At 50.6% G+C, this 21,419-nt stretch overlaps 1 protein-coding gene across 1 annotated transcript in view; it reads left to right on the top strand.

Annotated features, from left to right (window-relative positions):
- Positions 1-21,419, top strand: part of LOC119107558 (rho guanine nucleotide exchange factor osg-1) — a 120,622-nt gene that overhangs the window by 20,330 nt on the left and 78,873 nt on the right. Inside the window, exon 4 of the mRNA XM_037231044.1 lies at positions 1,262-1,366. Coding sequence (XP_037086939.1) covers positions 1,262-1,366 — 105 coding nt within the window. The remainder of the gene's footprint in view (positions 1-1,261; positions 1,367-21,419) is intronic.

Here is a 21,419-nt window from a genome sequence, read left to right as displayed (position 1 = left end):
AGCTACCTCAGGCATCAAAACCTATTTTCAGCGTCAGAAGCTACCTCGTAAAGCAAGTTTTCCAGTACAAAGCTGTCTGCTTTTGACCTTGGTCTGATTTCGTACATAACCCCAGATTTATCAGCTTAGTTGTTATCATAACTGTGTTTGTCTTATTGCGTTAGAAACTGTCTAAAATTGTCTGAGGTCGTCTTACACTCTACTGAAGCATCAGCTTAACAGGTTCCATAAAGTGTCCCCGCTGACGACGATGGACTGACTTTGGCGTGGTGCAGGCTAGCGATCTCAATAGCCTTATCTTTTTCAAAGCAAAAGATTGGCTTTTCAGTTGACTGCAACTAGGCATAGCTTGGTGTTGCTACATCTCACCGTTCTCAAATTATTCTGAAAAACTCAGAACGGTTAAATTCGTCCCGCCCAAGCGCGTGTTCAAAAATAACTGGAGACAGTGACCACCAGCAGCAGGCCCGTCAACTGACAAACGCGGCTGACGGTGGGTCACGCTCCAAACAAGTGTTGCTGCTTCCCCCCTTTGGAGAACTGGACATGCCTATGTCAAAGGTTTCCTCATGACAAAAGGGAGCACCATTCTATTTGCTCTACATACATCCAATTAAAAATGCGTTTTGATGACTTTTGTTACCATCTCGCTTGGCATGTCGTGGATACGTCTGCGATTTTTCAAATTTTGAACATATTAATTATGCATCCATCTGAAGCCACTGTCCATCTTTCTGCATTGTATGCGTCAAAATCAGAAGATAACCGGGATAACTGTGTCTGATCGAAAATGTCCTGAATTTTGGCGTGTTCACCCTGTTACGCCGTATTCTACTTTCAGATCGTATTTTCTGTAACTGCAAATCACGTTGCCAGAAAACGAAAACCATTTCTTATCGGCCAGTGGTTCGCGAGATCTCGGGCGGGAAGCCACGGCCCACCCACAGAATAGGGGTGATGGGAATCCGTCCGGAACAGGGTTAAAAACTCGTAGCTAGGAACTACTGCATCAGCCGAACGCTAATACGTTTGTAAGCACATTTTTGCCACTTTAGTGAACCGCATACAAAAGCTTGTCTAACAGCGTTTCTTGGAAGGGCCGAGCTCTAAATACACTATCAATTGCATGAAACCCAAGGCGCAACGAGGTGAAATTGTACTTTTTTCGCTGCCTTGGAGGGGACCTATTGTTCCCATTCTTCTACTGCCTGTGTACGGCTACTCACACATGGTAATTTCGTTCTCTGACATACGCAAACAGATTCCTGAAATCCTGGAGATTCACGAAGACTTTCTGCGTGAGCTGATGATGCGCGCTGACAACTGGAGCAGTCAACAGGGCATCGGGATGGTCTTCCTCGACAAGGTGAGTCCTTGGAGCAACCAACAGGGCATCGGGGAAGATCGTTGTTGTTTTACGGCGCGTCGACTGCAATGGTCATTTTGCGCCCATAACGATGCTTTTACTTAATTAGTATGGTGTGAAAATAACTTGAAAACCAATACCTTTTAACAACGAAAAGAGTTGTTTTGAATCAAGAAACGAGGAACTGTCCCCGAGCACATCGCTAATCGTCAGGAACGAAGCCTGCGGACCAAAGTGACGTCGTCGTTCTTCGATGAGGCACGGACATGATACAATGACATGGTGGACAGTGAGAACGGCACCATACCGCTGGCATAGGACTCTGTCGGCTCCATGCAACAGATGGCCATGGGTGGCATACGTATGCCCAATGCGCAACCTGCATAAAGCCACTTCTACCCACCGCACACTGCGGGAGCATGACGACCACAAGCCCAACTCGGTTTTTATCGGCCTGAACTCATGGCCGCCCACCTGGTCCCAACAGCGCTGCAATTTGCTTCTCAGGAAGATCTTGACTGCTGGGTAGAAATCTCTGGGAGGGATAGGCAAAAACCGGGTATATGTTGCCACCGCTGCTCGCTTGGGAGCGGCATCGGCCAACTCGTTGCCCACACTACCGACGTGACTGGGGATCCAGCACAGCGCAACTCTCTTTCCAACCCGATTCAATTGTGTCAGGCGTGATAAAATGTCCTGTATAAGGCGACATGATGGATAAAAAGACTTCAGTGCAGAGAGACTGCTCAGTGTTTCTGTAAAAATGGCGTGTGAATATTCCTCACCAACTTCTATGAAGCACATCGCCTTGGTAATCGCAATTAATTCCGGCGTGGTGAAAACTGACGAGTGGGCTGGTAACGAGAACGATCGAGTGACAGAACCGTTGACGAAAGCATAACCCACGTCATACGAGGTTTTGGATCCGTCTGTGTACGTCAGAGTGTATCCTTCATAAAACGCCAGAACCTCAAGTGCCCTGGATCTCATTAGGTGTGGTGTGACGTCTTTTTCCTAATTTCCGTAAGCGGGGTGTCAATGAAGAGTATGGTCGTTTGCAAAGGAGGAGAAGCCAGGTGGCTTACTAGCTTTACACCTCGAAGAGGAATTCCGCCTTCGAGCAATAAGGCTCTCATTCGGAAACCAACGGTTGAAACCAAAAGTTAAAGCGTGCTGCTGCGGCCCATCACGGAGGGAACTCAGGGCAAGCCGAGAAAGTACTGCAGACTATGTCGGATGAAGTGGAAACTGCAGCAGATTCAAGGCATAACGTATGCCGAGCATTTTCCTCCTCGTCGAAAGTGGTGGCTCGTGTGCCTCCGTTAAAAGGCTGGCGGAAGGTGATGTGCGGAACGCTCCAGTAACAATACGAATGGCAGTATGGTGGACGGTATCAAGAACACGCTTGCTGCATTCAGACGCGCCATCATACACAAAGCATGCATAATCCAGTTTGAAGCGGACGAGTGAACGATACAAAAGCATAAGCGTGCTTCTGTCTGCCCCATATGACGTGCGAGACACACACTTCAGTTTGTTGAGAGATTTAAAGCAGCGGTCGCGTAACATTTTAATATGTGCGTTATATGTAAGGCGGCGGCCAACGTGCATCCCAAGGTACTTGGCCACGGCCTTATTTGGAATAGAGCGACCATATAGACGGATGCTGAGGTCATCACATCTCTGGCGACGACAAAAATGCATTGCAACGGCCTTATCGCCCGAAAAACAAAACCCATTCATGCCACCCCATCTTTCAACGCGGTCCACAGCCAGCTGCTCGCGTCGCTCCATCGCTGGTGCCCTCGCTGCAGTAGTCCAAATAGTAAAATCGTCAACAAAAAGGGCACGTCCGACCGACTGGGGGAGCACATCACAAATATCGTTTATCATAACTGCGAACAGCGCTACTCTTAACATGCCACCCTGGGGCACGCCGTTTATTTGTTGGTACTTATCGGAGAGGACGTTGCCGACCCGAACACGGAAATATCGTTTGGCTAAAAACTGTTGGAGAAAAGTACCCATATGGCCACGTATACCATACTTATAAAGCTTTTGAAGAATACCATGGCGCCATGTGGCGTCATAGGCGGCTTCAATGTCAAAGAACACTGTCCCCATATGCGCTTGCTCTTGAAAAGCCTTACGAATCGTAGTGTCCAAAGCTAGAAGGTGGTTCACCGTACTACAGTTTTTTTCTAAACCCGCGCTGCGAGTTACTAAAAATAACGTTGTTCTCCAAAAACCAGGTGAGTCGAACGTTTACCATTCTTTCCATGAGCTTGCACAGTGATGACGTCAGTGAAATGGGTCGGTAATGAAGAGGGTCTATCCCACTCTTTCCCGGTTTTAGAATAGGCACCACAACAGCCTCCGGCCAGGCCGGAGGGAATTCACCACTTGACCATATCCTGTTGAAGGCCTCCAACAGTATGCGACGTGCACACGGTGGCAGATGTCGGAGCATCTCATTGTGGATGCCATCAGGACCTTCCGATGCACTACGAAGCTTTGTAATTGCCGACTCCAGCTCCACCAAAGTGAAGGGCTCATTGTACGCCTGTGGTCGCCTTGTGAAAAGTCCACCACGATTTTGTCGCATTGCGCTCTTTGCCGTAAGAACAGTGGGCTCGTGTTTGCACCTTCGCTACGGCGGGAGAGTGCTCGGGCGATCTCGTCAGCCACATCTAACGGATGAGTCACCACCTGGTCGTTATCATGTAGCACAGGAAGTGGCGCGGATGAAAACTTTCCAGAGATGCGCTTGATCCGAGCCCAAACCCGCGAAGTTGGCGTGAATCTGCTAGGCGTGCTTACATGCACACGTCAGGATTCACGTTTCACTTCTTTTATCGTGCGACGGGCGAAAGCTCTCGCGTTCTTAAAAGCTACTTAATTATCCAGGTTACTTCTGGCGTCAAAAGCTCGGAAATCACGTTTGCGAGCGCGAATTGCGCCACGACACTTCTCTGTCCACCACGGCACAGGAGTGCGACGGAGAAATCCAGAAGAGCGCAGGATGTAATCGCTAGCGCAATCTAGAAGTCAGTGAGTAAAATTCTCAATAGAGGGGGCCATCCTCTCACTTTCGGTTTGGCACAGTGTCTCCAGTCGAGCTTGAAACTCACCCCATTTAGTTTTTTTTAATACCAACGTCGTGGTCTTACACCAAACGTTTTCCTTATCTGGAATCGAAGCCATACTGGGAAGTGATCACTGCCCATTGGATCATCTGCCACAGACCGCTCGAGGCTTTCCACCAGCTCGGGACCAGAAATACTCAAATCAAGCGCGGAAGTCTGACCACACGGAAGTGTGAAATGGGTACGAGTCCTTGTATTTAAAACACACAGTAACAAGTCATGGATAAAATGTTCGCAAATCCTTCCACTGGTGTTCGTGCTATCCCAGCCCCACGCAGTGTGATGAGCGTTTAAGTCGCCTAAAAGAAGAAGTGGTGAAGGCAAATCATACACTAAACGCCTCATCTATTCCAATAGAAAAGCGACACCAGGTGGAAGATATAAGGAACACACTGTGATGTGACGTTGATTAAAATGTAGGTGTGCGGCTACAGCCTGTAGCGTAGAACGCAGGTTTAACCTCCTGGCTGGCACGCTGTGTGCAAGGAGGACACCGCCGTGTGCGATACCGTCGGTTAACACATCGTTGCGAAACAGGGCGTATCCCTTCAGCGTGCAGTGGTGACCAGAAGCAAGCTTGGTCTCTTGCAGCGCTACGGCTGACGACAGCCTGGAGGTTGAGGACATTCGCCCTTATTCCTCTACAGTTCCACTGTAAAAATGCCTGTAAAGGGGGCGTGTTAAAAGGGCCGTTAGAGGTCACATACTAAAACCGGACACGTCCTAAATGAACTGGACTGCGCCAGTTGCACGAGCAGACGTTTCAGACTGAGAGCCACGGCTCGATTCTGCGGGAACGTGCCCCACTCTGGGACAAGTTCTGTGGCTCCCTCCGTCCGACGGAGACGGGGGACCGGCCGGGGCACGCTTCACGCCAGCGTACCCAGTCCGGGGTGGCGGCGGAGGAGGGCTCATCGTCAGGCCTCTGCCAGGCGTCTGGGGGTCAGCGGGGGCCTCCACTGGCCTTCTGGGCGATGGGGTACCACTGCGAGGGGCGGGCTCCTTGCTTGCACCGGACAAACGATTGGCCGCCTTAGCCCTCTCCAACTCGGCCAAGCGGGCCCGCTTGGCGTCGCGGGCGCGCCTGCCTGCCTTATGCCGTTCCATCGTTTCCGCTGCCCGTCCGCACGCACTCGCCAGTGTCGCCGGAGGCGACGAGGGCAGCGGTGCGCCAGACGGCGAGGACGGCCGAGCCCGCAGACCATGGCCGCGCTTGACCACCGTCCATCCCTCTTCCTCCCCCGTTAGCGACCCCGATGACACCTGAGGGGCCGGCGGCACAGCGTTGGGCGAACAGGACGCAGCTGAAGGACCCGGAGGATCCAACTGGGCGGGAGTCGCCCGTCCCGCCGACACCACAGACAAACGGAAGGATCGCAGGAGCGCGATGAATTGGACCGCTGACATGTGATTGATGCTGGTGGACTGTAGTACAGAGGTTTTGGATTTTTCGGCGTAAGATACTTTGGGGTGATTAGCCTTATACTGTTCACGCGCCTGGTGGAAAGAGATGTTCTTTGAGGTTTTGAGTGACATAATTTTCTTTTTCTTCATGAGGGCTGGACAACTTTGATCGAAAACTGTGTGCGGTACCTGCCCCGTGCCACATTTCACGCACCAGGGCTGCACAGAAGTACACTGGTCTCCCGAATGTTCTAGAGATGCACACTTCCCACAGACAGCTCGATTGCGGGCCGTGTGGTTTTGTATGACCAAAGCGCTGGCATTGAGAAAAATTGCATCGGATTTGGAACGAAGACTCTGACTTTGACAACGGCGTACCCAACGCGGATATTAGACGGTAGATGAGGCCGGTTAAATGTCAATATAATGTTGCTTGTAGGAATTTGGTCATGACCCCTCCTGGTCGTGATCCTGCGCGCTGCGGTGACCCCAAAGGCTCCCAATTCTTCGATGATTTCCTCCTCGCTGACGTCACGAAGGTCATAGCAGTTTACGATGCCTTTTGATAAATTTTTGGTATGGTGCGGTGTGGCCGTGACTGGCACGATCACGTCTCGTTTTCCACCCTCGGTTCTCGCGGCGTAAACAAATTCAGTGGCTGTCATAGCTCGAGTCGCATCGGTGCCCTTTGCGAACTCTACCTCGATCGCGCCATCTCTCAGCTTATCACAGCAGGTGACTTTTCCGAACCTGTCGCATCCGTTTCGACGCTGAAACGGTAAAGGCGATGCTAAGCTCTTCACATCACTCCGGAAGACAAAAACGCGTGGGGCAGGTGGAACCGACTTATCGCCGCGCCCTTAGATCATCGCAGTCCGCCCCCCTCTCAGGGGGGCAGATGTTTGTTTGGTTTGTAGATGCCACGCAATGCTATTGTTAATTTCGGCACCGGAGCGCCCCACCCACCTCGGAGCCTAACTGGGAGACGGCCCACTCACCCAGGGGGGTGGTGGTGCCGCCAGGGCTACCTCGGTGCTATACGGGGCGAAACGACGCCTCCCACACGGCCAGGTGTAACCGGGGAGACCCCTCCTCGTCCTGACCGTGGTTCAGCGCCGCCGCGTCTTAACCCCTTAAGCCGTTGCGCACGGCCACCCGCCCTAAGCAGAGAAACCGCACGGAGCACCCAGCCGCAGCGCGAGCGACAAGCCGCTAGACCCGTGTGGGGCCCCACGGGCCCCCCGCGCCTCCGGATATCCTGGCCAATGTGGAGTGTTGGGACGCGCCGTGACTGGCCCGCACGACGCGCCCCTCAGCCACCGGGATCCGATCAACCCGGGGGACGCGGACGAGGGGGCACGGCGACCCCTATAAAACAAGGATTGGGAGTGACGAGTGGGCCGGATGCGGGAAAAGCGGGTATAGGGGGGGGGGGGGGGTAGGGGGGGGGGGGGGAGCCGGCGAGACAAGGAGCGGGAGCTCACGTACCCGGCAGAGTCGCTATGCCCTGAGAGGAACAGCTTGCACCGTCCACCTGTTACCGAGCTAGGACCCGAGGGTGGGGGTGGGGGGGGGGGCAAGTCCCCTACACCGGCCGAAGCCAGTGCCCCTGCAAGGAGCATCGGGGAGGTCTTCCTCGACAAGGTGAGTCCTTGGAGCAGCCCAGCAGGGCATCGATGAGGTCTAACCTCGACAAGTGAGTCCTTGGAGCGGCCAGCAGGGCATCGGGGAGGTCTTCCTCGACAGGTGAGTCCTTACCGCCCCGGAGGTCACGCGGCGACGGTGGTTGTGATGGGGTTGGACGGCGCCACGGATAATCCCCAGCGGGGAGGGCGGGCAAGATCCACTGTGAGGACTAGGCATGGACAGGGCAAAAACAGATGTCTTCTCTCCAAAACTCGAAATTACTGGGATTTCGGCAGCTTTTGTTTCCTGAGCCAGATATTTGCTATATATATATATATATATATATATATATATATATATATATATATATATATAACCTGAACTGCACCGACAAAACGCGGCCGTCTATGGGTCAACCACATCGAGTGTACCATCAAGCCTTACGGGAGCAGCTGGCTCGCCGTGTGCAAAACATTTGGGACACATTATAGCGAAACTGTTATCGTACGAAATCGGTTATTACGACCAAGACCGTTGATTGTTCACTACGTAAGACCTCCCCGAGTGGTGGATCGGTTCAGCCCACCGACCAGAAACAGATACGATTCTGTTAACTTCAAAATCCAAAATACTGGCGCCCTCAGTCTTATGACACTTTTAAGCCCGCAGACTCTAACAGCACGGGCTGGCGAACTTTCTGTGAGCTTTAACGTAGCCATCACGTGGAGTTCTGTGGGCTTTCAGATTTGGCAAATTACGAAAACTGAACAAAGCGCGAAGAGAATAAGCAAACTGGTGGTGTTTGTTGGCAGCCTCCGCCAACCATATATGCCATATTATCGTATTAATCAAGGTCGTCTGGAAGTTCGTGTCTTGTCGGGGTCAGTGTTGCCTATAGCTGGTCTTGGTCAGGACCTTTATGCACGAGTCTGTTTGTGTGCGGTCTGTGCTAGACATGCCAACGATTTTTTGTAGTTTCAAGCGTTCCAGCAGCAAGAGATTTCGCGTCCGTGGCTGCCTGTACAAATAGGATCTTGTTGATAACCCACAAACGGCGATTTTTCCACATGTACGTCTTTACAAACGTAAGATAGTGACAGAGACAGAGACAGAGACGGAGACAGAGACAGAGGCAGAGACAGAGACAGAGCCAGAGACGAGCTAGAGACAGCGCCAGAGACAGAATTCCGATACCGGTACCGGTACCGGTACCGATAACCGATACCGATAACCGATACCGATACCGATACCGATGCCGATACAGAGACAGAGGACAGAGACAGAGACAGAGACAGAGGCGGAGGACAGAGACAGAGACGAGACAGAGACAGAGACAGAGACAGAGACAGAGACAGACGAAACAGAGACAGAGACAGAGACAGAGACAGAGGACAGAGGACAGGGACGAGGACAGGGACAGAGGACAGGGACAGAGGACAGGGACAGGAGAGGACAGAGGACAGAGGACAGAGGACAGAGGACAGAGGACAGGGACGAGGACGGAGACAGAGAGACGGGGTCTGTCTTCTGATAGCAAGTTGTTTGCTACCAGATATTCATTAATACCATTTAAAAACGATTTTCTTCTCCAGAAACTTTTGAGGACAGAAAGAAGATCGGTGGGGGGGGGGGGGGGGCGAAAGCTTGTCACATCTGAGTTGGAGCTTTTCTTTTTGAGTATTGCCATAACTATATGTTTCCAAATCTTAGGAAGTTGGCCTGATTGCAGAGATGTGTTGGAAAGTTTAGAGAGCGGCTGGCCAGGTGAGAGTGCTGCTAGCGTTAAAAGTTCGTTGAGTATACCGTCAGAACCATTATATTTGCTCATGTTTAGTGAATATACCTACGTGCCTCGACCTCAGTTACATGAATATTTTCAAGTACGGAAAGGTCAGGATCTTTGATAGGGTTGGTGGGAAGATGTAGATTGCGTGCATCAATAGTACGTTGTCTTGTGTCAATCTCTCTATCTCGCAAAGTGGTCATTTAGTAAAGTCGTTTTATTTTTGTCATCCTGCTATTGACAATCCGTTATGTCCAGTAAGTGCAACTATTGCATTTTTATTTACGCCTTCTAATTTTACTACAACATGGCCTTCGGATATTTTTCGCAAAATAGTGTAATATGCAGGGTTGTCTTTCTTGTACTTCAGAGTTTGTTTACTTTTTGTGTGTATGTGTGCATAGATAGAGACAAAAGTAATAGCTTATTCCCCGGGGAAAAACCAGGATATTGGAGATATAGTTGGTTGTTAGGGTCGGCAACATGTCCTTATCGAAAAAATAGCAGAAGAACACTTTTTGTTGTTTCGATAAAGGTATGTTGCCGAATATCAACCTAACTATATTTCCACTCTCTGGTTTTCTCCGAGGAATAAGGCTTCTAATACGGTCTAATCTATGTGAATAATGTTCCTCGCTAGTGCACCCTGACGTCTTAGGAATGTGTGCATTTTTAGGTCGCCCGTTTGAGGTCGTTTGTTGCCTTTATTTGTCGTCTTCAGTTCGCCCAGTGCAAAGACGTGTCGTGCCTTCGGTGCTTGTTGAAGCAAGCTGTAACGTTGAGTTCAGTAAACCCCGAGGTTTGTATAGGCTCCTTTTAGTTTTGCGTTGCGTTTGGGACTGACTTATTGATCTGCCAGAAAAATCGCAGGCGCGAATGGTCAGGGTAGTGGTGTCCATGACCCGATATGACATTGTGTCCCGGTCAGTCGCAGTCAAAGATCGGACAGTAGCCTAGATCAAGTGATCTGCTCTTCGGTAACCATGGAAAACGGCTCATCTTGTGAGGCGTTACCAAGCTGGTGGCTCTCATGAGCGATGGTATGGTTTTACATTGCCCTGACTGATGTGCAGCTGAACGAGGCGCGTAAGACCGTATTGAATTTCAGGAGGGAAACACGTACATGTTTTTTAAGACAAACAAATATCAGCGATGGGTGCCAACACTGGTTTGCTGCGGATCGGCCGCAGTTTTTAATGTTCGCCGTCATAATGTAATAATCGTTGTTTAGCTACCTCATTCGGCATTACCGTTATTTACCGTAAATCAGTCGGCGAGGCAAACGAGGGGCCTCAGTGACCAAGACCCTTTTACAGGCAAAGTGTAACCACTGACGTCAGCTCAAGACGCAGCATGCTTTGGTCAAACGGACCATGGTTGTGTTTTGCTTTGTTGTGTTTTGCCCACACAAAACAGCATCGAATAGATCAGGTGGCACGGCGAAATGGGTTTCAGTTCCAGTAACATTCGTTGTTTGGTTGCGATCCTGACTTCAACTCACATTTCGTTCCGCAATGGGGCCGGGGACGGGATAGCGACCGGGGTATACTGACTTGTGTAGACACACCACAGGTATCCACGGGTGACGGTCAAACGAGTGTCAAGATGACCGCTGCTGGCGTCGTTTGACGCCAGTCATGACTCCAGTGTGGTATCGGAGGCTCACGTGGCAGCTGTATGCGGGCGTACTTGGAGTGCCAAAAAGCGGGAGTGAAGTTTTGCCAAAGATCGGGGGGGGGGGGGGGGGGTGGGGGGGGGGGGGGTGCTGAGCGGTGGTGGTAGAAGTGGCTAAACAACACTCACAATACACGAAAAGCGGTTCTTTCGAATGTAGCCACGTCCTTATAAATGTTGGTCGGGGGTAGAGGATGAAGCCTCCTCTCTTTCATCAAATGCATAGACCATTACGTCCTGCCATCAACCGCAGACTGTTGACACTCCCAAATGTTGTGTATGTTTGCAGCCATGTATAAAGGACCTTCAGTGAGCTCGTTCTTTAACAGGAGTTGTCGCGGTTAGTGTTAGTGTCGTGCACTATTGCTGGCATAGATTTCCCCACTAGAATGAGGGAGCTTCCTATCAATTTCATATGCAACTAGGCGTTACCTGATCTATGGGTCGGAATTCTATGGTAAATCGTCCTTAAGTATATCAGGGGTGCTGGTTATCACGATGTTATCAAGTGGAATTTCCAGTTTTGTCAACACAACCATTGCTTGCTTGTTAACGTCGTTTAAACTGTGTCTCCCGGCAGCGCAGTCGAGTTGTTAGTGAGGGTACTTCTAACGCATAACGCCGGAAAAGTGGGAAATAAAGGCCCTTTTGCTTAAATATGAATTGCCTTTGCTGAGGCTGTGCTCCACCACATGTGAACACTAACTGTCTTCAGCATCTTTTCATGTGTTCATTTGCCCTACTCAAAGGTTGCACTGATCCGAGCTGTTGATCTGTAATCTGCATGTTATTATTTGACACTTAACCAGTGCTTGAAACTACACCAGCAACCAGACTGCGTGCAGTCTATTGACCGTGTGTCGACAGAAGTGACGCGGCCTAAACCGACGGCATTAATGCTCGTGCGACAATGGGACGTAGATAGTGAGTCGATGGTTTTGGTCGAGCCAGAGGTGTTTCGGACCAAATCTGTGTTGTTTCTGAACGAATCAGCGCACGACATTGGCCGAGCCGACAGTGTCGCTAAAAAGGCAGCAGTGCGCCTGGGCGGTCGGGTTGTGACTGTCACTGACTGATGCGCGTGGGTGCGTCACCATCCAAGTCAGCGGTGTCAGTTGCCCTCCCTGCCGTGTCAGAGCGGCCGTGGCTGCGTCAGCCGACCCGTCCTGCGGTGACAGACCACACTACTGTTGTCACGAGGCACGCTGTGACGGGTCGTGTGCTGGGTCTGTTTCAGCTAACAGCACCGGTGTGCTGGACCGTACACGGCGTTCGTCAACAACTGGCCCACACGCGGGAGGCGCTGCGGCGCGCCTGTCAACTTAAGCCCGGACTGGCCAAGTTTCTGGAGGTGAGGGCCTGGCTCAGGGGCGCGTGCGGTGGCTTGGCGCCGGTCACCGACGACGCGCAAGCTCGCGTTGGATACCAGCCTTTCCAGCCAGCCATATGGCCACTTGCCCGGCATCAGAGTTTACAGCCATGTCGCAGACACATGTTCGCTCCCAAATACAGAGCCGCGTGGACCGAGCGTGGGATTAACGCGCTGGCGGAGCGGAACAGCCGGGTACAGTTTTCAAAAACAGCTCGACCGCTCCTGGATGGAACGCCAGATGGCTAAAAACAACTAAATCTGGTCACATGTTGTTCAGCTCATTGGCACTAATAGGTAATGAACAAAAACGGAAAAAGTTGAAGGACGAACTGTCAAAAGGAATTGAAGTCTCCAGGGATGCAGGTCGAATCGGAAACAGACGAAACGAAAGGAACCCGACAGGGTACATTTGGGTAGCGAAACAGCCAAAGGAATTAAAATCGACAAGGATAACATATTATAAAACACTGCACAAGTGGAGACCAAAACACCGGCGGGAATCTTGAACAAGGCCCTGGTGTTTGTTAAAAAGCTTGTAAGGATCAGACAACCAAGGTCTGGTACATGTGCAAAGTCAATGGGAACCAGGAACTAGGCTTTGGTGCTTGTTAAGAAACCAGCTGGAGTGGGGAACCTATCTTTTTATCTGCGGATAAAACAGTGAGGACCATGAAACAAAGTGCTTCTTGCAAAACAACGGACAGAATCCGGGAACTAGGGTATTAAGCCTTGCGGAGCCGAGGATTCAAGATCTCGTTTCCAGAAGGGGAAGTGAGAACCACGAACGAACATTGAGAGGCCGGCACGTGTCTGTCCAGCAACAAGGTTAACAAAAAATGGCATTGGCCACAGGCCCGCCGCCGTGCTCACCATCCCGCCGTGGGCGCCCGTCTTGTTCCTGAATGTGTAAGAAAATGGTCACAGCGGGAATTTCGATGAGCATGTGAGGAGGCTAGTTGGATGCCCATAGACAGAGCCTAGCTGGGTGCCCACAGTAGATCGCCCACCTGGTAGCTTAAGGTGCGTTGAGTATCGTTCGGTCCAAAGGCTCGAAGGCTGGCTTCCTGCCAGGAGTGTTTGCCAGGCGAGCGTGGGCGGGCCCGAATCCGAGGCCTCAGGGACGCCAGGCCCTGAAGCCCATTGAATCCGACGGCGTATCAGGGCGCGGTCGGCAACATCCCCTTTCATGGCAGGCGTCAAATCATTAGGACTCTTCCGGCTTAATCTTCTTGCCTGCCGACTTGTTTGCTGTTATCCAAATCATCGTTAATCTATGTGCAATTCGTATCAACTGAGATGTTTTGTCATCTGAGTTTTATCACTGTCGATTTTTATCACTCGCGACTTTTCTGGTTTGAGTCTTGTTCCCACCAATTTTTTCCGTTTGACGTGTTTTAAATATTTATCACTGCCGGTGTTTATTGCTTTCGACTTTTCCGAATCGACTTCTAACCTTGTCAACTTTTATCCTTGTCGACTTATCCTTCGACCTTTATCCCTGCCGACTTCGTGGAAGACTGGCGACAATGGTAGATGATTGTCAGTGTTTGGTCGCGCCCCACGTGCGGGGTGCATACCTTTACCGGCTGGATTCGCCCCAAATACATCACCCAGCTACCCGTCTATGTAAGAAGCTCATCGCCACGCCTGACACTGCCGTGAGAGCTGCTGCGATTGGGGTCCAATGAAAACGGTCACAAAAGCTGAGCACGCGCGTGCGTGAACATCGTGGTACGGAAACAAGATTTGGATATCGTTGGATAGCCCCGACAGCGGTCTCCATTCAGGGAACTTGTGTCGGTTTGCTCATGGTTTCCGGCACTCCGAAAACCTTGAGTACAAATATTTGCACGCGCCTGCGGGCATGCTGTTAATCGTCGGCCACAGAAGTACGTACCCCATAATGAGGTCCATACTGCCAGCGGTCTTGAGCTGACAGCACCCTCCGTTTGGCTCGTACCCTGGCTCACGTGAATTCTGCAGAGGTCCGGCTGATTGCACGTCCACGCGCCACCGATCGGTTCAAGACCGGCACCACAGGCTTTCTGCCGGTCACATGGTGTCACTCGTGCCCCAATCCGTCGGCACACCTGAGCGCAGCGCGCTCGGAAGCTTGTACATCACATACAGATGGACAGAGAGAAATTGGATCCCGAACTTTTATTCGCGACTGCCATGTGTGAAATCGTTTCACGAGATGCGTACAGCATACGGTTCCAGCTCTCTCGGCTGTGAACCAGTGGCTGCGTTTTTGATCGGCATGGACTTGGGGTGAAAATCAATCGATATTCGATTTTGACTTGATGTTTCCGATGCAGGATAGCTCTCCATATGGGCTACAATCTATGAGATTGAATGACCGATTTAAAACTGATGGTACTCAAATGGGCCTGAAGACGAGCTTTCGTGCCCGTGTCATGTCCACATTCACGTGCCCACCCGCCACTCGACACCGCAAACTGTCCCATGCGCATGCGAACCGTGTGGAAAATTCCCGCCCGTGTCACACAGTGTTCACCAGCAGGTACATTAAGGTAAAACGGGCAAACAGACAGACGGACGAAAGCAGGCATGTTGAGCCTCTTTACACAAGTGGCTGAAAAAAATAAAATGGCGATATCCACATTATTATCGCACTCAAAAAGAGAGAAAAGAGCGAGAGAGAGGGGGAGAGAGAGGAGAGAGAGAGAGAGAGAGAGAGGGAGAGAGAGAGGAGGAGAGGAGAGGAGAGCAGGGAGAGAGAGAGAGAGAGAAGAGAGAGGACGGAGAGAGAGAGAGAGAGAGAGGAGAGAGAGGAGAAGAGGAGAGAGGAGGGGAGAGAGAGGAGAGAGAGAGGAGAGAGGAGAGAGAGAGGAGGAGAGGAGCGAGAGGGAGGGGAGAGGAGAGAGAGAGAGAGAGAGAGAGGTGAGAGAGAGAGGAGGAGAGAGAGAGAGGAGATGAGAGAGAGGAGAGAGAGAGAGAGACGAGAGGGAGAGGAGAGAGAGTGGAGAGAGAGAGAGAGAGAGAGAGAGAGCAGAGAGAAAGAGGGAACGTAATGGGCCGTGGTTATCGCTTTGGCTTCCACATGATGGGCCCGGGCTCGAACCTCAGATGTGCCAGGGCTTATCAACGCTGTTATGACCACTTCAGCCGTTAGCGCTTCATAAAAGGGTGTGCAACGGCGTGGAACGTGTTCACTTAAAAAATCTTACACAGATAGTACAGATGTCGCTATTTCATTTGTTGGCTGCTTTTAGACAGCGTCGATTTGGTTGTCGTGGAACCCCGTCACTGCGCGTGATCTTGCCAACGTTTTTTTTTTCTCAAGTGTTCACATGACTTAGACAGCTGTCACAATTCCGACAGAGCTTGGAGCGCTCAAACAAACGGAAGCTCAGCTTCACCCACCTTCTCATCATGCCCGTGCAGAGGATACCCCGGTACGAGCTCCTATCAAGGTGAGATAAGACGCCAGTTGCCGTAAAACTGCTTCCTGCCAGATTCCTGCTAGGACCAGCAACCCCTGGAAACTTGTGCTATGACCAGCTTTAAGTGCCCTATGCAATCTTTACAAGTTTCAAAAACGAATCAATTTCTCAACATCACGCCTGGAACAAGGTTTCCGCACTTCCGGCTGCCATTCAGCCGGTGTTGTGCTGCGTATTATGCAGTTTTATGCTGCCATGCCCGCACTCCGCCGGCAGCAACTGGTGAATCACACACCACCGGAAATCCGGACCTGGGCGCGCTGCGTCGGCGCTCAGCGAGGTCCACCAGCTGGCCTCGCGCATCAACAGCCTGGAGCAGGAGACCATGCAGAACGAGGCACTACAGCAGATGCTGCGCGAGGTGGAGGCGGCCGTGGACGGGCTGGACGGTCTGGTGATGCCCGATAGGTGAGGGACAGGACGGCCTGGTGACGTCTGGCAGGGGGGACAGTCTGGTAATGCCTGACAGTCTGACAGCCCCCCACCCCTGACAGGTGAGGCAAAGGACGGGTTGGTGACGTCTGGCAGGAGGAGATAGTCTGGTGATGCCTGACAGGTGAGGCACAGTACGGCCTGGTGACGTCTGGCAGGAGGGGAGTCCGGTGATGTCCGATAGGTGAGGGACGGTACGGCCTGGTGACGTCTGGCAGGAGGGGACAGTCTGGTAATGCCCGACAGGAGATGGACAGTACGGCCTGGTGACGTCTAGCAGCAGGGGACAGTCTGGTGATGCCCGACAGGTGAGGCACATCACGGCCTGGTAACGTCTGGCTGGAGGGGACAGTCTGGTAATGCCTGACAGGTGAGGCACAGTGACGGATTGGTGACGTGGGCAGGAGGGGACAATCTGGTAATGCCTGACAGGTGAGGCACAGTGCGGATTGGTGACGTGCGGCAGGAGGGGACAGTCTGGTAATGCCTGACAGGTGAGGCACAGGGCGGATTGGTGACGTGCGTCAGGAGGGGACAGTCTAGTGATGTTTGACGGGACAGGGACATAATAGGATGGATTTGACGCCCGAGAGATGAGACTGTTCTAGTGGCGCCCGGCAGTTCATAGTGGTAACAGTCATCATATATTGCCATAACGTCCGCAAAAGGCTACGTATTTCGCAGGTGACGTGGCAAAATTAGCTAAAACTGGCTGCCAGTTATCATCAAACTCAGGCATGACAATGTAAATGTTAATTAATACTTAATTTGTTGTCGTTATGTGCGACATTGCCGCCAGCAAATCGCATTATTAGTGACTGAACAAGTGAAAGCGATGACTTCCGTATGACCCCTAAATCGTGACGATCCTAGTCACATCGAGTGATACGAATATTGGTGATGGTGTTAATTGAAAGCGGCGAGGACAAGCATGCTCTGAGACTGGATGTCATATATTGTAGGGCAGTAAAACTGAAGAACAACTGCATTTAATGCACCAAAATGTTCGAGCTGTGTTTCATCACAATGGCAACAAGTGATTACCGATGGAATAATTATTCGGAACGTCGTCTTCGTCTGGTGTTTTAGCGTAATGCAATTTGTTCCGTCAATTCTCCGGCCGTCTTCAGATGCTGTTGAGTACCGGAAAGGACCTCTCTCCTGGGATTGACGGGGTTTGAACCAGGGACTTCTCATTGCGATTCCAGCCTTCTATCAAAGCTGACCGAGCAGGACGTGAGCAGGACCGAGCAGGACCGGGCATGTTGTGTACATACTAACACGTCAGACGAGGTCAACAGCCGGAACAATGGCTCAGTCGGTGACACTAATACTTCGTCTCAATCATTGAGTAGAACAGGAATTCGCAAGTACTGTGCTGCTTGTTTTGACTTCATTGAAGGCGTGCAAAACTTGATGAAATTTGAACCATGTTACGAATGCAAACCTAGCGATGCAGACTCAGCATGGGTGTCACAATTACAGATGACAATAGATGTGCTGAGCAGCGTTGCGGAACATTATCCTAGTCATTTGAAGATACAACTTCATGTGAATATGCAACCTCTGCTGTCTGCTTCAAAGTCAAATAGAAAAATGGTCCGCTTTGTGCAAAATTTCAGATTTTTGTATATGTTCAGTCAAGCCCGCATCTAACCAATGTCAAGAAACATGCGCAGTTTTGTTGCAGCGTTGATACACTTTTATTCTTGCCTTGCTGAGAGGCTTAACACGTGCTCCGATGGGAGGTCAAATTGACCCCCCCCCCCCCCGAAGGTTTTTCCAAAATGGTTTCCGAACGGCGCGGCGTAACCGGACCAAATTTTGCATACCTGTAGACAATTGAATAGCAGATCGTTTGGCATCACAAATTTATATTTACCTTGTAAAGTCGCTGACCTATAGCAGGTCAAAATCAGACCATGGTTTCAGCGAAGGCAATTTCTATGGAATCATTTAATCTGATCCAAAAACGGAGTGTTAGACGAAGCCATACATCTCTGAGATGCTTTCTTAGGCAACACAGCAGCTGAATGAAAATTACATGGATCTAAGGTCAGGTATGAAGGCCACGCCAAGGGCAAAACCAAACTGTTTGGTTAGTCTAGGGTTTTCTGTGTGGGATAGTTTCTGGAGCTCATTTTGAGTTTATTGATAGCAGGAACCGCATTATACATCTTCCATGGACTTCTTAGAGGTCAGAATAGGTCATTGACCTAAAATGAATGAACTAGGTCAACATTTTGTCTTAGGAACATACTGCCTAGCGTAATCTTTGTCGCTTAGTCAAATGCAAAACTCAAAGCAATCTTGTATGATTTTGGTCACCTTGACCTTCAAAAGGTCACTGACCTCGAATGAGAATGTGACCTTTTGCCTAGAAACGGTTATCTGCGTTCTGGGGTATCTAGGTATCTAGATACCTAGCGAAGGGTATCTAGCCGGCCGCCAGGGCGCGTTTTAAAGTTGCACTTCGAAATGTGACACTTTTAGGACGTCGTTTCAAGATAAGCAGGTCATTTTGAATTATCTGAGCTGAAAAAATGCGAGCTGGTTGACTGTAACGACTGAAAGCTGCAAGCAGTTAGGAGGGGAAATGTTGCGATGAAATGCCATACCGATTATCTCAGTGGTGAACTCTAACGCCGGAAGGGAAAATATTGCGTGCTTATCACAGCAGTCAAATTCAGGTGCAGCATCTTTCGACCGAGGCCCTACATGACTGTCCACTAATGATCGGCTTCAATTTAAAAAATGGGCAATTAAAGACTTTGGGCACTTCCGGCCTATTTTTTTTTTATTTCGGTATCATGATCGTAAAAGCGGACGACATGGGTCACAGAGTGTGGTGTTGCGGCATGTTGATAATGTATGCTTTCCCCGATCATCATAAATAGGTCGTCAGGTAATATCGCAATGTGCAAATGAAGAGCAGTATCAGACATCTCTTACCAAAATGTTACGCACAAAAGAAAATAAATCCAAAAGTATGGTACATATTTCGCCGCCTCTCGCAGCATGGCACGTAGATGACAACTATTCCTAAACAACAAGTGACTTTTTCAACAGGTTAAAACATAAAAGTAGAGAGATGCAGTAATGGAAGTGTGAGGGGGGTGGAGTTAATCAGGCCATTCCCGTTCGCCCGTCAACTTTGAAATCGTTCCCGTATCCCTGTTTGTGACATGTTGTATTTCCCCACATCACCCGTAGGATATTGATTCGTCACGACCAGGTGACCATGACGACTACTCTGGGCACCAAGAAGGAGCGCTGCCTCTTTCTCTTCAACGATCTGCTTGTGATCGCCAGCATCAAGCGGCGGGCGGGAGCCACCCGCAAGCCCTCCACGTAAGCGGACGCCGAATAGCACAACCAAACTGTCACCCTGTAGGATTCCACATTCGGACGTTCGTTACCGCAGTTTTAAGGTTGCTCAACGTTGTTACGAAACTCTCTTAAAAGCGATGCGTTGCTCTTTATAGCAGATTTTGCATCCAGTGGCAAAATACACGAATGTCGAGAAAAAGACCGAACGAGGCATATGCATATCGCCGCTTGGCCTGCCTGGAGCCTCTTCTGCCGCTCTGCTGCGACACATGTTCAGGACACAGTTCAGGCGGGGCAGCCGGGCGCCAGCCCCGCCTCAGCCATCGGAGCTGGGTCTGAGACTGACCGTGACCTATTCCAGAGCACTGGCTGACGGCTCGGTCACGGGCCTGGAGGCCAACAAGTACAAACTGCTCATGAAGATTCCTCTGGCCGATCTGAACATTGCGCGCTGTAAGTCTGGCCGATCTGAACATTGCACGCTGTAAGTCTGGCCGATTTGAACATTGGGCGCTGTAGGTCTGGCCAATCCGAGCATTGCGCGCTGTAGGTCTGGCCGATCAGAATGTTCAGCGTTGTAAGTCTGGCCGATCTAAGCCGCGCGCTGTAAGTCTGGTCGATTTGAATGTTGAGCGCTGTAAGTCAGCCTGGCGGCATGCAGCAACTGTCCTGTGAATAATGTCGAAAAAGGGGGAAAGCTCATTCCCACTTTCCGCTCGAGTCTGTTTTCCCGAGTACAGTTTAGTGTGGTCCGCTGTCAGATTTTGCCCTAAAAGTGACATCATTGTGCAGCTCGCTTTTATCGGTATGTTACTGAATAAGATGAAACATTTTTAGGGACGGGAGCGGGGTGGGGGGGGGGGGGGGGGTCAATCAACGTCCAACTTACACGATTTGGCCAATGTGCGACATCTGTGACTTCTTATGCGGCATGGTGATCTACCTTGATGCCGAATTGTAGCAATAGCAGCTAACGCGGTATTCTCTCATCGGCCAAATCAAAGTGAGGCGGTACCTCCGTTTTACCACCGCCGGTGTTGGGATTGCGTGGTGTGTTACTATGTGCTATACTTCTTCGCAGCCAAAGACGAGAATCTGAGTTCGCTTCTGAAGGAGGTAGAAAAGATTGAAGAGGACATTGCAACCCTGCGTCAGATCGGGGTGATGGTCTGCAAACTGCACTGTAATCACTATCAGGTGGGGTAGTGGGGAGGACGCAGCCAACGGCAACCGGCTGTGATCAAAAAGTTCACAGAACCCCTAAAAAAGACAAAACATATGCTTCACAACGTTGGCAGCACATACGGCAAACCACGGAGGCATGCGGTATGTGACAGTCATGCGACATAATAGGGGGGGGTAAACTGAAATGACATCTTGGAGGTCATTGGTGTAATTTACATTCCTGTCCTTCTTAAGGCCTTAACCCCGCTAGTGTTTTAGTGCACGCCTGCAAAGATGTGCAGACTGTCTTGTGCGGACTATTTCAAAGTCACCAAGGCATCCATGACGTCATAATGACGTTATTAGAATCCTGTCATTCCACTGGTGATGCGGCAATCAAGGCCAATAAAAAACGTTGTTGAGCATGTTCACTAAGTGGATAACTTGTGCTGCCTAGAGCAGTCTTTTCCACTTAAAAGTATACCAATAGTGATGCGGGAGTTTATTTCATTGCATGTTATGCTTGCTTTAATATTTTCGGATGTGGAACAGTTCCTTTAAGTGGAAAGTTTCGTACCCTATGTTACGAGCTCCGGTCCCGCCCGGCAAGCTGATCCGATGCCTGTGATTTAATGTGTTCTTCAGGTAATGCGTT

This window comes from Pollicipes pollicipes, unplaced genomic scaffold (genome assembly GCF_011947565.3).
Source record: "Pollicipes pollicipes isolate AB1234 unplaced genomic scaffold, Ppol_2.1 Scaffold_6686;HRSCAF=7923_pilon_pilon_pilon, whole genome shotgun sequence".
Classification (NCBI taxonomy): Eukaryota; Metazoa; Arthropoda; class Thecostraca; order Pollicipedomorpha; family Pollicipedidae; genus Pollicipes; species Pollicipes pollicipes.
Note: the sequence above shows the minus strand (reverse complement) of the source record. Positions and strands in the feature narration are given on the sequence as shown.